At 31.5% G+C, this 16,337-nt stretch overlaps 1 protein-coding gene across 2 annotated transcripts; it reads right to left on the bottom strand.

The window, feature by feature from the left end:
• Nucleotides 1–362: 362 nt before the first annotated feature.
• Nucleotides 363–4,351, bottom strand: LOC107026916 (transcription factor HY5). Of its 2 annotated transcripts, none has more exons than XM_015228035.2 (4): nt 4,002–4,288; nt 3,663–3,840; nt 3,370–3,526; nt 363–961 (listed from the first exon to the last, which is right to left on the bottom strand). In XM_015228035.2, exons 1-4 carry the CDS (start codon nt 4,096–4,098, stop codon nt 917–919), a joined length of 477 nt encoding a protein of 158 aa, XP_015083521.1. In that variant the 5' UTR covers nt 4,099–4,288; the 3' UTR covers nt 363–916. The 2 variants fall into 2 exon arrangements, with proteins under 2 accessions (XP_015083521.1, XP_027775218.1); XM_027919417.1 differs by lacking the exon at nt 363–961 and adding an exon at nt 1,445–3,257 and having other exon boundaries at nt 4,002–4,351.
• Between the last annotated feature and the right edge of the window lie 11,986 nt (nt 4,352–16,337).

Raw genomic sequence — 16,337 nt, 5'->3', positions numbered from 1 at the left:
TAAAACTATTTAATTTTTTGTTAGCGTAAAATTATATTTTTGCCCTTGATCATTATTCATTTCATATATAGAAAGATAATTCTAAAATTATTTATTATCTTTCTTCATAGATTTTTGTTAGCGTGAAATTACATTTGTACCTTTAATCGTCCTCCACTTCACTAATAGATATCACAATAACTCGTACAAAATATGAAGTGATAACAAAATGTTAATAGAAATAACATTAACTTCTTGTAATTATTCTTAGTAGATATTTGTAAGTATGAAATTGTAGTTCTACCCTAAGGAATTTAATTTGTATATATATGATAACGTAAGGAATTTAATTTATATATATATGTAATGGAAAAATAATCAAATAGGACTTCACAACTTTCTTTTTGCTCTTTCGACCTAAATATTTAGGTCCGTCATTTGTTTGTTTTTATTGTACATTGTCAAAATAGCAATCAGGTTTTGGATCAATTCCATTGCATGTATGCAAACCTAACAATTTAACTAGTTAACACAATCAACAAATTTTAGGTTTAGACAAATTTGAATGTACCTAATTGCACAAATTCTTTTACACCGAGTCTTATCAGTTCATCGATTTGGTTTTAAATAAAGATTTCAACTCACTAGGGAATGCTAGCAAAGGTTATAGGTAATTGTAGCATATATCATCCAAGATTAGTCCATGCAACTTGCCAAAGGCTGGTGACTTTAACAATAGCATAGCCACAATCCTTCACTCTCTGCTGATAATATATAACCGACAACGGTTAAGAGTAGCAAGTATGCAATGCATCAAATCAGAACAATCCACCCGAAACAAGCATGCATTCTCAAATCCAGAAGAGAATTTCTCTTCAGTGCCTACATAGGATCTAAACAAGAATTCTGACATATCGAGATAAGATCGATCATATGTCTACTTCCTCCCTTCCTGTGCACCTGCTGTTGTGTTCTTCAGTATCTGCAGATTATAACAAAAGAAGTCAAACACCAAATATACACCATTTTCTTTTTGACCATCTCTGAAGAAAGCAAATTTACAGCATGGAAAGATTGAAGCATTTGAATTCCTTTTTCTGTGGTCTTTGGAGATTCTTATATGCGGATTGAATATGCAACATGAAATCATGAAAGTTGATGTTTTGTTTGTACATGCAATCAGGTCAATGGCATTCCAACAATTAGATGTTTAATCATGATAAATCCAAGATTTTACTGACAGTCACATAGAGTTGCTATTTCTAAGTTGTCTTTATTGATTTTCAGCAAGACTCATCTTATAGTTATTCTAATAGATAAGTACCAATCTTAACCGGCAAGAGGGGAAGTGTATAAGAAAGGGTTAATATGAAATAGCCACGCCTGTGACTTAATACAGGCTGAAAAATGTGTATAGATACAACACATGCTCACGGTCGAAATTTATAGGAGCCGGTTACTGGTATTACATGTTCATGCAGACAAGCCTTGAGAGTTTTACCCAAGTAATCTCTACACTTCCCAATTAACATGAGCGTAGTTCTTAGATTTACTACAAGGTAATAACTAAGAGTAGAAAGCTGACATCATATATCATGGATGATTGCGCAATTCTTTACATCTCTCGCTACAAGATATACTATGGAATATACAAGAACACTTTATTCATACATTATATGTTCAGCTTAAATGCTCTGTACACATATGATGGGCAGTATAATGCATATTGGAGAATATAGAAGGTGAGAAAGCTTCCATGCTTTGATCTATGTTCATACGGTAGTACATTTCTACTGCACATTAATTACATAATACTAATGTAACTTCAGGAGGCTTAAGTCACAGCATATTGTTGATAATTCATAGTTTGTCTCCTCGTCTTCAATGTTTGATAAAATAATTGATGGGACGTAACGAAAGCCCGATATAAGAGTGAGCTAAACCAAAGAAATGACTGAGCTTATAAACTGTTTCTGGATAATCCCCCATTCATCTAATTTATTTTTAAGGCTGCTTTCCCGCACCTTAACTAATTACCCGAGATACCTACCATCACCTCCCACCAGCATCCAGTACCAGGTAACTATATTCACCAAGGCTAGAACATACAGAAAGAATCACCTAGTAGCTCTTTTCCTCTATTGAATTTGAACTTGAGATCTCATGGCTCTCAACTACTTCATTGACCAGTAGACCACACCTTTGGGTGCTATACTCTATTCAAGTATATTGGTCCGTTATCCAAGAAAATGGGGTGATTGACGAGGATGTCACTCACTGTATTGGTGCAACGTGTATGACATAGATACTTGCATCTGGAGTTGCTAGTGATAAGAAGGTTCCACCAAAACATAAAGAGAAATTCGACATAGTGACGGTTAGACCAACTATGTTGTATGGGTCGAGTATACAAGGTCATATCTAGAGGGGGTGTCATGGGTTCACATGAACCCATGCTCCCCTCTCTAGATCAAATATAATAGTGTTATATTTTAAGAAAAATATTTAAATATAGATGTGTGAACCCACAGTTAAACTATCGTATAATAATATGATAATAATATGATGAAGATGATTGGGTGCACCTCTGTGAGGATAGAAATTAAAATCTTATATATCTATCTTGTCTTTTCAAGTAGCACCTCTACAAGTAGTTATTGGTTATATACTTTTAGCGTTTTAACTAATTTCTCTTTTGTTTTTTTTCCTTAATTTTTTCAAAAATTTTGAAGAGTATTACATTAAAAATTCCTAAAAAATATTTTTTATATATAATTAAATCAAATGTGTGCATTAAAATTTAAACTAGTAGTATTATATATTTTGCACCTACAATTTTAAAAGTTCAATGGTTTTATATTAGAAACTTTAAAGTCAAATTGATCAAATTTATATTTAAAATGCATTTTATTCGTAATTTGTGCATCCATTTTGCCGAAATCCTGAATACGCCTTTGCAAGTACATGTAGTCGAGCACTCTCACGTTCAAAAGATGAAAGTTGTGGAAATGAAGATATTGTGATGGATGTGTGGACACATATACTAGGAGATATAGAATAAAATCAGGACAATTGAAACAAGTTGAGTGTGGTTTCGAAAGAGAATAAGATGCGGGAAGAGATTCAGATATGTGAAGAGAAGATTCACGAATGTATAAATGCGGGGTGTGAGAGTTTGGCTATGAATGGATTCAGGAGAAATAGAGGTAAGTGGAAGAAGTATTCGAATAGTAATTAGACCGGACATGGCGCACTTTCAACTTACAAAAGACATGAACCTGGATAAGAGATATTGTAAAGGACACAAATTAAGGCAATTACCTCAAGCAAATAGGATATATAGATGAACAATTCTTTTGCAAAAATAGAAGTAGAGAGAAGAATGTTTACATGTCTAAGCATTTGGTTCTCATTTTGCAAAGTAGACAATCTCTCTTCAAGTTCTGCATTCTTTGTTTCCAATTCCTTCACCCTTGCTTCCAGATCTATCAAATATGCTTTCTTCCTCTCCCTTGCTTGTTGTGCTGATACTCTATTTCTCAACAACCTTTTTCAACCCCACCAAAAAAACAAATACAATATTAACTAAAATGCCACTGCTATCCCAAAAAAAAAAAGTGTGGAAGCCCATAACATGTGACAAGTAGATACACCTACGTGGCATGATGTTTAAGTGTTTTTACCTTTTTAACCTTTTGTTTTCTTTATCAGCTGGGCTTCTTCCTCTCTTCCTTTGAGTCCCAGCTGATGGTTGAGCTTGACCGGCGGCCGATGCTCCATCCCTGCCAGAAGCTGACGTTGTCCCCGTCGCTTCTCCGCCCATCTCCGGCACTCTTCTGATCTCATCATCACTCTCCATACCTTCACAAAAAAACACAAAATGTTTTTTTAAAACTATTTCAAAATCTCAACCATATCTAACCCAAAACAACACATTCTTCAAAAAATTACTCCATAAATTCATCAAAATTAAATGTTAAAAAGCTGAATTTAAATTTTTTTAAATAAAAAAAAAAGATTACCTTCTTTGAGTTCAAGATGTAAAGCTGAACTAGATGATCTCTCACTACTTGATGGTAGTGAACTAGCGGCAATAGAACTCGTCGCTTGCTCTTGCATTTTTCTCTACACTTGAAAAAACACTAAATTATGGGAAAGTACAGTTTCGTATTTTATTCAGAAAAGAAATAGCGGGACATGACTGTTAAACAAGGAGAGGAGAGAAAGAGAAGCACCTCTATGGAATAATAACCGTTGGATCAGTTTCATATCTGACGGACATAAAGAGGTGATCGTGGATACTTTAGAAGCCATAAGTTGTCGGCTTAATCAAAGGTTCATACGTAACTGTCGTGGACAAATGGCAGCCTTTCGATTCGATAGTATTAACGGCTATGATTAATTATTCTTAACTTTTAAGTAGGTACAACGCATCGGGACCATTTATTTTTGCTGGTTTAATAAAAAGTGCTATTGTTATTACCGTTTTGCCCATGATAGATATTTTATCCACTCCATCTATCCACTTTCAAGACTTTTTTATACTTTCTCCGTCTCTCTATTTATATATTTTTTATAAATCAAATATAATTAGAGGTGTCAAATGTTAGAATCGAATTCACGCACACACACTAGATGAATGAAGAATATAAGAACTTTCAAGAGAAAGAGATAAGAAATCTAGAGAGAGAGAGAGAAAACTCAATTTTTCGTGGTAAAACCCCGTGAGTAAACTTCCACGGCGGTGAGGTATATTCTATTAATAAATCAGAGTATTTTTGGTTACAGAGAATAAATAGGAAAACCTAAAATAGAGAATGAATAGGAAAGCCTAAAATAGAGAATAAATAGGAAAACCTAAAATAGAGAATAAATAGGAAAACCTAAAATTAATCAGGCTCCACTACCTAACATCAAAATGGGTTTTTTCAATCAAATTTTAATGGGTTAGAGAATTAAATAGATTGGGGCGGGTTGATTATTTAATTAAAGGGTCAATAAAATAACAATTCAAACCAGTCATAAGCGGGCCACGGGTTGAGACGGATTGACCCTTCAACCAAAAAATAAACAATATTACTCTCTTAGAAAGAATATCGAATGTTTATGTCTATAAACACGACATCAATTTATATAAAAATTCATTTATAAATCACACACTTCGGCAAATACTCACAAAAATACATTTATGAATCACACGCTTTGGTGAATACTTATAAAAATACATAATAGCCAACATAAGATTTAACGGATAAATTTTGATCATTTCATCATTTCTCCCACAAAAAACTAGCTGGTTTAAAAGATTTTCAGCAACACAAGGCAGCTTAAATACTTAACAAATCTAAGTCTCTAAATATTACATGACTCATTAATTAATGTTTTACAACTCCGCTTTTATTTCCACCATCGATCATATTTGAATCAACATGTGATATTATTTCCTTAAGAAGTTCATCTTCGTCTACACCATGAATATGATATTGCAAAATACTTGATTTTTTATTTCTGCAATATATTTAATTATTCACGAAATCTTTACAAATAAAACACTATTAGAAATATATATAAAAATATTTTAAAAAATTAATAGCCCACGAACTCGACTCTGAGGTTTACAAGTTGGATACGAGGCCAACGGGCCAAATGGGGCGAGCTAAAAAGTCTCATTCATAAATAGGTCAAAAATATTAACCTCAACCCAACTTATTTCAAGGGTTGGGTTGGGCTGGCTTCGTGGGTCAAGCCTTTTTTTACGGCTCTAAATATGACGTAGCCCCATTTTACATATATTTATATATTATGAAATATATATGTACTAGCGTACGGATTTAATATTTATTCATAAATTAATTTATGTTATAATTTATCAAAGAAAGATGTGGTTTGAAGTGTGACGTCAAGATACCCACAATACTCTTTGAAGACAATGCTGCATGCATAGCTCAATTAAAAGGAGGCTTTATAAAAGGAGATAGAACGAAACACATTTCACCAAAATTATTCTTCACACATGATCTCCAGAAGAATGGTGATATTGATGTGCGACAAATTCGTTCGAGTGATAATCCAGCAGATTTATTTACTAAATCTTTACCGGCCTCAACTCTTGAGAAGATGGTTCACAAAATTGGAATGCGGAAACTTAACCATCTGAATCGTGGTTTTTATCAGGGGGAGTAAAATACGCACTGTACTCTTTTTTCCTTAATCTAGGTTTTGTCCCATTGGGTTTTCCTAGAAAGGTTTTTAATGAGGCAGCAAATAATGCGTATCAAAAGATATGTGTACTCTTTTTCCTTCACTAGAATTTTTTCCCACAGGGTTTTTTTCTAGTAAGGTTTTAACGAGGCACAATATCTATGGACATCCAAGGGGAATTGTTATAAATCCATTAAATAAGTGGATAGTCCATAAAGTTAGTACATGAACAACCATTCATATTCACTAGGTTACATGAACCTTTTTGGATAAGTATGTATCTATTTATTATGATACTTAATATGGTGACCTTTGGAATGATTTCTCACTCTATAAATAGGGTTGTTCATTCACTATTGTAATATATATATATGAAACTTATATATATACTTGAATAAAAGAAAGTCTTCTCCTACATCTATTTCTCTTGTCTTCTTCTTATAATCTTGATTTTACAACACGTTATCAGCACGAGTCTCTACCAGTTCAAGTAAAGACTTTCAAAGCCTCGGAGGTAAGAATTTCCTTTATTTTTAAATAATGTCTAATCTTTCTAAACTTGAATTTCTTGCTCTAGACATATCGGGAAAAAGCTATCTATCATGGGCACTCGATGCAGAAATTCATCTTAATGCGATGGGTCTAGCAGACACCATCCAAGAAAATAATCAAGCATCGAATCAAAACCGTGCTAAGGCGATGATATTTCTCCGTCATCACCTTGATGAGGGTTTGAAAATGGAATATCTCACTGTTAAGGATCCTCTGGTGTTGTGGAACAATTTAAAAGATAGATATGACCACCTGAAGTTGGTTGTCCTTCCACAGGCACGTTATGATTGGATCCACTTGAGACTTCAAGATTTTAAATCTATCAGTGAGTATAACTCTTCTATGTTTAAAATTATCTCACAATTAAAATTATGTGGAGAAAATATCACTGACCATGATATGCTGGAAAAAACGTTTTCCACTTTCCCTGCCTCGAGTATGCTTCTGCAGCAGCAATACCGAGAAATGGGATTTAAAAAGTATTCCGAATTAATCTCACATCTCCTTGTTGCTGAACAACATAATGATTTACTGATGAAAAACCATGAAAGTCGACCTACTGGTTCTATGCCATTTCCTGAAGTAAATACGGCAAATTTTCACCAATCTAAGCGTGAAAAAGGTCGTGGCCCCAGTCGTGGCCCCAGTCGTGGTCGAGGAAGAAATCTCAATCATGGTGATCGTCTTGCACTAAATAATAACATTCAACACCAGCAGTGTAAAAAGAAGAATGAAAAACATGACGTAGTGCAGAAGAAAAATTCAGACAACAAATGTTATCGATGTGGAGGAAAAGGACATTGGTCACGTACCTGTCGTACGCCAAGGCACCTGGTTGAGTTATATCAAGCTTCCCTGAAGGAGGTGAAAAATAACGCAGAAGCCAACTTTATCACGGAAGATACTGTTGAACCCATGCATCTAGATGTAGCTGATTTCTTTGAGAATCCCGAAGGAAAGATAGATCACCTGATAGGTGATGGGTCTGTGAATGTAAATATATTTTATTTTCGTCGTTTATATGAACTAGTATGAATATGTTTTCCTAGACTTGTAAATAACTAAAAGGTTGTGTAATGTTTTTGTTTAGTAATAATATTATAATGTTTATTTCTTTTATATCTTTTATCTTGAAGAGTATATGGATACCTCAATGATCAATCATGAAGATATTTGTGTAATTGATAGTGGAACAACGCACGCCATATTCAAAGATGAGAAATACTTCTCCTACTTGCTTAGAAGAAAAGCAATGTTACTACAATTTCTGGTAATTCAAACTTAATAGAAGGCTCCGGAAGAGCTGCTATATTTCTGCCTAAGGGGACAAAACTTGTCATAGAATATGCTTTGTTCTCTTCTAAATCCCCAAGAAACCTGTTAAGTTTTAAAGATATTCGCCGAAATGGATATCATGTTGAGACAATAAATGAAATGAATGTTGAACACCTTGGTATTACCATGATTGTCTCAGACCAGAAATATGTGTTGGAGAAATTATCAACTTTATCTTCTGGCCTGTATTATGCAAAAATAAGTATGATTGAAGCACACTCTATCATAAACCAGAAATTTACTGACTTAAAGACTTTTGTGCTTTGGAATGACCGAATAGGTCATCCTGGATCAATAATGATGAGACGAATCATTGAAAATTCAAATGGACATCCATTAAAGAACCTGAAGATTCTTACAAATGATGAGTTTTCATGTGTTGCTTGTTGCCAAGGCAAATTGATTACTAGGCCATCACCAATGAAGGTTAACATTGAATCCCCTCAATTTTTAGAACGAATACATGGGGATATTTGTGGACCTATTCACCCATCTAGTAGGTCGTTTAGATATTTTATGGTCCTAATAGACGCATCTTCAAGATGGTCTCATGTGTGCCTCTTATCATCTCGCAACCTGGCGTTTGCAAAATTATTGACACAAATGATACTATTAAGAGCACAATTTCCAGATTATCCCATTAAGACAATTCGCCTTGATAATGCTGGCGAATTCACATCACAAGCTTTTGATGCTTATTGCGTATCGGTAGGGAAAAAGTTGAACATCCTATAGCTCATGTTCATACTCAAAATGGTCTTGCTGAGTCATTTATTAAGCGCTTACAATTGATAGCAAGGCCTCTACTTATGAAAAGTGAGTTGCCTACTACTGTTTGGGGTCATGCTATCTTACATGCAGCATCACTTGTTCGTCTCAGACCGACTCATTATAATAAATACTCCCCATCACAATTGGTATTTGGCCATGAACCAAATATTGCTCATCTTCGAATTTTTTAATGTGCTGTATATGTGCCTGTATGACCACCTTAGCGCACCAAGATGGGCCCTCAAAGAAGGTTAGGCATATATGTTGGGTTTGATTCACCCTCCATAATTCGCTACCTTGAGCCATTGAAGGGAGATTTATTCACTGCAAGATTTGCAGATTGTCGATTTGATGAAACAAATTTTCCGCATTTAGGGAGAGAGAAAAAGAAACTGAAAAGTGAAATTGCATGGAAAGTTTCATCATTATCTCATTTTGATCCACGCTCCCCTGTGTGTGAACAAGAGGTCCAGAAGATCATCCATTTGCAAAACATAGAAAATCAAATGTCACACGCATTTACTGATTCAAAAAGGATAACAAAGTCACATATCCCTGCAATATTTTTCCTATCCGAGTCGACGTCCCAAAAGGACCATCTACAAGTGTCATAGCTTCTGAATCACAAATACGCCTGAAGCGTGGTAGACCATTGGGTTCAAAAGATAAAAATCCTAGACAAAGAAGTACAAAAATGACACTACAAAAGAATCTCACGAAGAAATTCAAGATCTGATTAATCCTGATATTCCTGAAGAGATCAGTGAACCCGAGACTCAAGTAAATGAAGAACTCTCAATAAGTTCTACAGGTGACGGGATAAGTTTAGTTCTATCAAAAATCATAGTGGATAATGTTTTCGCATATGATGTTGCACTTAACATTATGCAAGGAAATGAGGATCTTGAACCTCTATCTGTCGAAGATTGTCGACAAAGATGTGATTGGCCAAAATGGCAAGAAGCAATTCAATCAGAATTAAATTCACTTGCTAAGCGTGAGGTTTTTGGACCAGTAGTCCAAACGCCTAGTGATGTTAAATCAATTGGCTATAAATGAGTCTTTGTACGAAAAAAAATGAGAGAAATGAGATTGTAAGATACAAGGCACGCCTTGTTGCACAAGAATTCTCTCAACAACCCGGTGTCGACTATGAAGAAACATATTCACCTGTTATGGATGCAATAACTTTTCGATATCTCATCGGTTTAGCTGTACATAAAAATCTTTAAATTCATCTAATGGATGTGGTTACAGGTTACCTTTACAGTTCACTTGATAATGAAATTTATATGAAAATTTCGGAAGGACATAAAATGCCTGAAGCATGTAGTTCAAAATCTCGGAAAATGTATTCAATCATATTACAAAAGTCATTATATAGCTTAAAACAATCAGGGCGCATGTGGTATAATTGCCTCAGTGAGTACTTGATAAAACAAGGTTATATAAACGATGTCATTTGTCCTTGTATATTTATTAAGAAAACAACATTGGGGTTTGTTATTCTTGCTGTTTATGTTGATGACATTAATCTCATTGGAACTCCAGAAGAGGTTCAAAAGGCAATTGAATATCTAAAGGAAGAATTTGAGATGAAAGACCTTGGAAAGACAAAAATTTGTCTTGGACTACAAATAGAATATTTAGTAGACGGGGTCTTCATCCATCAATCTGCCTATACTGAGAAAATCTTGAAACGATTTTACATGAACAAAGCATATCCATTAAGTACTCCAATGGTTGTCCGATCACTTGAAGTGAGTAAGGATCCATTCCGACCTCAAGAAGAGAATGAGGAACCTCTTGGTCCAGAAGTACCTTATCTTAGTGCAATTGGGACACTTATGTATCTTGCTAATGCTACGAGACCTGACATAGCATTTTCTGTTAATTTTGTTAGCAAGATATAGTTCTTCCCCTACACGAAGACATTGAAATGGAGTTAAACATATATTGTGATATCTAAGAGGAACTAGTGATATGGGTCTGTTTTATACTAACAAAGATAGTGCAGACCTTGTTGGTCATGCAGATGCAAGTTATTTATCTGACCCACATAAAGCTCGATCACAAATAGACTATCTGTTCACATACGGAGGTACTGTTATATCATGGCGATCTACGAAGCAGTCTATTGTCGCTACTTCTTCAAATCATGCTGAGATAATAGTCATTCATGAAGCAAGTAGAGAATGTGTATGGTTAAGATCAGTAATACATTTTATCAAAGAAAGATGTGGTTTGAAGTGTGACGTCAAGATACCCACAATACTCTTTGAAGACAATGCTGCATGCATAGCTCAATTAAAAGGAGATTTCATAAAAGGAGATAGAACGAAACACATTTCACCAAAATTATTCTTCACACATGATCTCCAGAAAAATGGTGATATTGATGTGCGACAAATTCGTTCGAGTGATAATCCAGCAGATTTATGTACCAAATATTTACCGGCCTCAACTCTTGAGAAGATGGTTCACAAAATTGGAATGCGGAAACTTAACCATCTGAATCGTGGTTTTTATCAGGGGAAGTAAAATACGCACTGTGCTCTTTTTTTCCTTAGTCTAGGTTTGTCCCACTGCGTTTTCCTAGAAAGGTTTTTAATGAGGCAACAAATAATGCGTATCAAAAGATATGTATACTCTTTTTTCTTCACTAGAATTTTTTCCCACGGATTTTTTTTCTAGTAAGGTTTTAACGAGGCACAATATCTATGGACATCCAAGGGGAAATGTTATAAATTCATTGAATAAGTGGATAGTCCATAAAGTTAGTACATGAACAACCATTCATATTCACTAGGTTTCATAAACCTTTTTGGATAAGAATGTATCTATTTATTATGATACTTAATATGGTGACTTTTGGAGTGATTTCTCACTCTATAAATAGGGTTGTTCATTCACTATTGTAGGACACACAAATGAGACTTACATATACTTGAATAAGAAAAGTACTCTCCTCTATCTTATACTTCTTGTCTTTTTCTTCTTATATAATATTCCGAGCTTTCTTTATAATAATTTATAATTAATGTTTCTTAAATAATTTTAAATTTGAATAATGTTATATATGTACTCGTATGGTAGTAAATATTCATCTCAAACTATAGAATGACTATTTGATAAATATTATTAATATTAAGTAATTTTGATTAAATAAATTTAATTTTTTTATCTAAAATAAATTATAAGTATTTATAATGGTAATAAATTATTTCGCTCTTCCTCCCAAAAGGAATGGTAATAAATTATTTCGCTTTTCCTCCCAAAAGGTATCTCCCATCCAATCTAATTTACTCTCCAAAAATAGAATTTTCTATTTTTTCAGACAACCAACTTAAACTTAATTCACTTTAAAAAAGAATTTTTCTCTCTCTCCTCAATATTACATTATTATTTTTATTTCATTCTAATTTTCTTGTTTTATAGTACAAATCTTTATTTCTTTTTTCCCCAAATAATTACTTTATATAATTTTTATTGTAATAGAAAATTATATATTATTCTAAATTTCTAAATAACATAAATTACAAGAAAATATAATACAATACATAAATTAGGGGACAAATTCAAATAAAGTAACATACAATTATATTAACACTCAATTTTCAAAATCATTACGTTGCGCCCACAAATACTTTATTAATGCATTACAGAGTTCAATATGAGCATTTTTGTCCTTAGTTTTTTTTTTTTTGTCTAACTAAAAAATGTTCAAACCCGAGATTTTCATCTACCACCATTTCTATAGTTGGAGTTGGAGCCTCTACGATATCTTAAATTGGTTCATTGAGATCACGTTCATCCTCAATTATCATGTTGTGCAGTATAATACATATAGTTATTATATCATGTAGCACTTTCGTTCTCCAATAACGTGGAGGTCCTGCAATAACTGCAAAATGTGATTGCAAAGCTCCGTATGCACGTTCAACATCTTTTCGGCACAATTCTTGTTTTATCGCGAAATGTTTCTTCTTTTGGAAATGAGGTTCATCACAAATAGTTTGAACAATTCTAGACCATTCAAGATATATACCATCAGCAAAGTAATAACCCATGTTGCATTATTTTCCTTGAATAACATAATGGGCGGGAGGCGCAATATTGCTAGCAAGATTAGAAAATAAATGTGATGAATCTAAAACATTAATATCGTTATTGGTGCCAGGCAAACCAAAATAAGCATGTCATATGTCATGTATTATATAGTATTTTTATTAAATTATTATATTATGTGTTATATTATTTTCTTGTATTTAAATTATCATATCATGTATTATATTTTTTAAATTAAATTTTTCATCTTGCCATTTTAATTATATGTTTTTTTTATTATGAAAATTAATAATAAAATAAAATTTTATTATTGATGAAAATCAGAAAAAAAAAATTAAAATACTATTAATATGAAATTATAGTAGTATATATTAAAAATATTTTTAAAAATATGATATTACATTTAGAAAAGAATTATGAATATTAGATATTTAATTAATGAAATTATATCTAAAATAATATGTTAATTAGAAGTATAGAAATAATAATAAAATAATGAAAAAGTGAAATATAGAGCGAATAATAATTCCCCAAATTTGGAGAACTATTATCCACATCTCTATAAATAGAGAATAGAAGGTGATCTAAAGGTGGGATGGAGTGCTCATTTTCTATTTTAATCTCTAAATATAGAGAATAGAGATTAAAGTAGAAGCGGGTTGGAGATAGTCTGAGTGGACATTGTCCTTAATTTTCTAAAAAAATCAAAAGTAATATTGAAAATTGTATATTTTATTTTCTTCACTTTGAACTTGAAAACATATATGGGGGGGGGGGATAAGCAAATAACTGATAAAAGCGAAATAATTACAAACATATATTCATTCATATCTCATTAAATTATTACACTATATACCCACTTACTAATTTTTTTTTAACAGATGCTAAATCAGTATCATTTATTGTATTGATATCATTAATATTGATAATTTCGCTTAAATATTACTAAATTAGTATCACATACTATATTGGTATCATTAAGGCTATAATTTCGTTGAATTGATACTATCAGAGGCGGAACCAGAATTTTTGATAAGGGGATTCAAAATTTGAAGAAATAGACATACGAAATAGCCGATGGGGGTTCGACATCTACTATATATACCTAAAAAATTATTTTAATCATATAAAAATAATATAATTTTTCGCGAAAGGAGGTTTGGATGAACCCCCTAAACATACTGTGGCTCCACCACTTGTTAAGAAATTAATCATTAGTAATTTTTGATCAAGAAACTTTAATGATACCACAATAATATACATATATACTCTTATAGTATCATTGACTAATAAATAATTTCTGAAAAAGAAACCTTTTATATATATACACATACTGATTTAGTATCAGTTAAGCGAAATTATCAACCTAATGATACCAATATAATATAAGATACCGATTTGTTATCAGTTAAGCAAAAATTATCACCTTTAATGAGTAGGGGGTATGAACTATAATTATTTATGAAAAAATAGATATTTGAGAAATTACTTTAAATTTGGGTATATTTTAAAATTTATGACCCATTTATATAGTTTTTCCCTATAAAAATCATTGTTAACTCATACAACATTTGGTTGTTTTTCTCATAAATTAGGTAAGTTATGTGATTTTTTTTTTAATTGTTCCATTATAATTCATGCAACACTAATTTTTAAATTAGAGTTTCTAGATTACTACTATCTAAATAGTTACATTAAATTCTCAATATAATGTCTACAATGTTAATCCTTGTATATCTTTTATCTTAATCAAGTTGTCCCTTAATATGAGTTTAGTTATTTTGAGATAGATAAAATATATATTCTAATTTAACTCTTTAAAAAATTTATGAATTAATAGCACTTTCTTCATTAATTTGTTTGTCTATTTTTAAATATTATTTAAATAATCATATATTTAAATTTTGATTTCACTTAAAAATATTTCATTATGCTCATCTTTTACATTTTTTAATTGCTTTTACTAAAAATACTTTTAAAGAATATTTCTTTATTGAACTTCTAATAACATTGTGAAAATTTGTATGATACACTTAATTTTTCTCACTTTGGGAGCTCAATTCTTTTTTATTACTTTGGATAAAATCTATTCTATCATTAAGATTTTTACACATAATAATTATGAGTAAATTTTGTATATAGCATTATATGTAGTATTATTATCAAGTTATGGCATTAGAGTTTCAATTTCATTTTGTAGCATTTAATATCTCACTCTATAGCATTTTATTAGTAATTATATTGTTAACTATAATTTATTAAAAAGACTTGTTATTAAAAATTAATTAAAAAAATTAAGTATATAAAGTGATAATGAGTAATTAATATTAATGATTAAGAATTTATGGCAATATAAATTAAGTGACTTTTGTCAGTCATAATTACTGTATTTATTCAATGTTGCACGCTGAGAATTTGAAGAGTTTAACTTTTTTATTGAGTTAAATTAAAGGTAGATAAATTATTAGCATTACTTTTGTTTCTTTATTAATTGCTACATTTAATGCAGGTAGCACATTTTTAAATATGAATAGTTGCACTTTTTAGGAAGTTTATTAAAGTTAAATATATTATTCTCACATTTTTAGGGATATTAAACATTTTCAAATTATCATTATTACCTTAAATATCTCTAGTTAGTTAAAATAATATTTTTTTTGAATTAATTCCTTAAATAACTCAACCAGATAATAACAAATATTTTTGAATTTTCAGATACTTTCAGATTGTCATTTTCAAACATATTTGGATCAACGTTACAAGTAGTCTTCTTTCCAAAATTCAAGCTATTTCAGATTGCTTTCAACGTCTAAGTCATTTTTTCTAAAAACTCAAGAATATTTTCATAGCTGCATATTTCACTTCTTTTTTTTTAGCAACCTGATAAATTTTGGCGTACAATATATGTTTCTATTTAAATTATAATATATGTTTTTATATTAATTTTGTATTGAAAATGTATTGTGTTTGTTTAATTTGAGTATTGTATAGGACAGTGAATAATATATTAACTGTGTATAAAGTGTGTATGGGTTATATGAACTGATTATAAATTTGTGTAACATTGAAGTCTGAATTTTTTTTTAATAGTGTATGAAGATTATACGAAACGTGTATCATTTGTGTATGAAAGTTCATTTAATTTTTTTTTCAAAATTACAGTATATATTTCTAATGAAATTAGAATATATGTTTTGTATTAATTTTGTACAACGGGTATACCAAAACTTGAAAGATGGAAGGAGTTTGCTGACGTGAAATTCGAAAGGACAAAAATGACTTGCAGTAGATGCCGTCAAGTTGGACACAAAAGAAAGACATGTTTAAATTATCCTGTGCAAAAACAATGATTTCATAATGTTACATTTGTTATTGTGTTTTTTTGAATGTTAGAAACACGTTTTGTTTTATTGAATGCAGTTGTTATCATT

This window comes from Solanum pennellii, chromosome 8, assembly GCF_001406875.1.
Source record: "Solanum pennellii chromosome 8, SPENNV200".
NCBI lineage: Eukaryota > Viridiplantae > Streptophyta > Magnoliopsida > Solanales > Solanaceae > Solanum > Solanum pennellii.
This window is presented reverse-complemented; position numbering and strand designations above follow the sequence as displayed.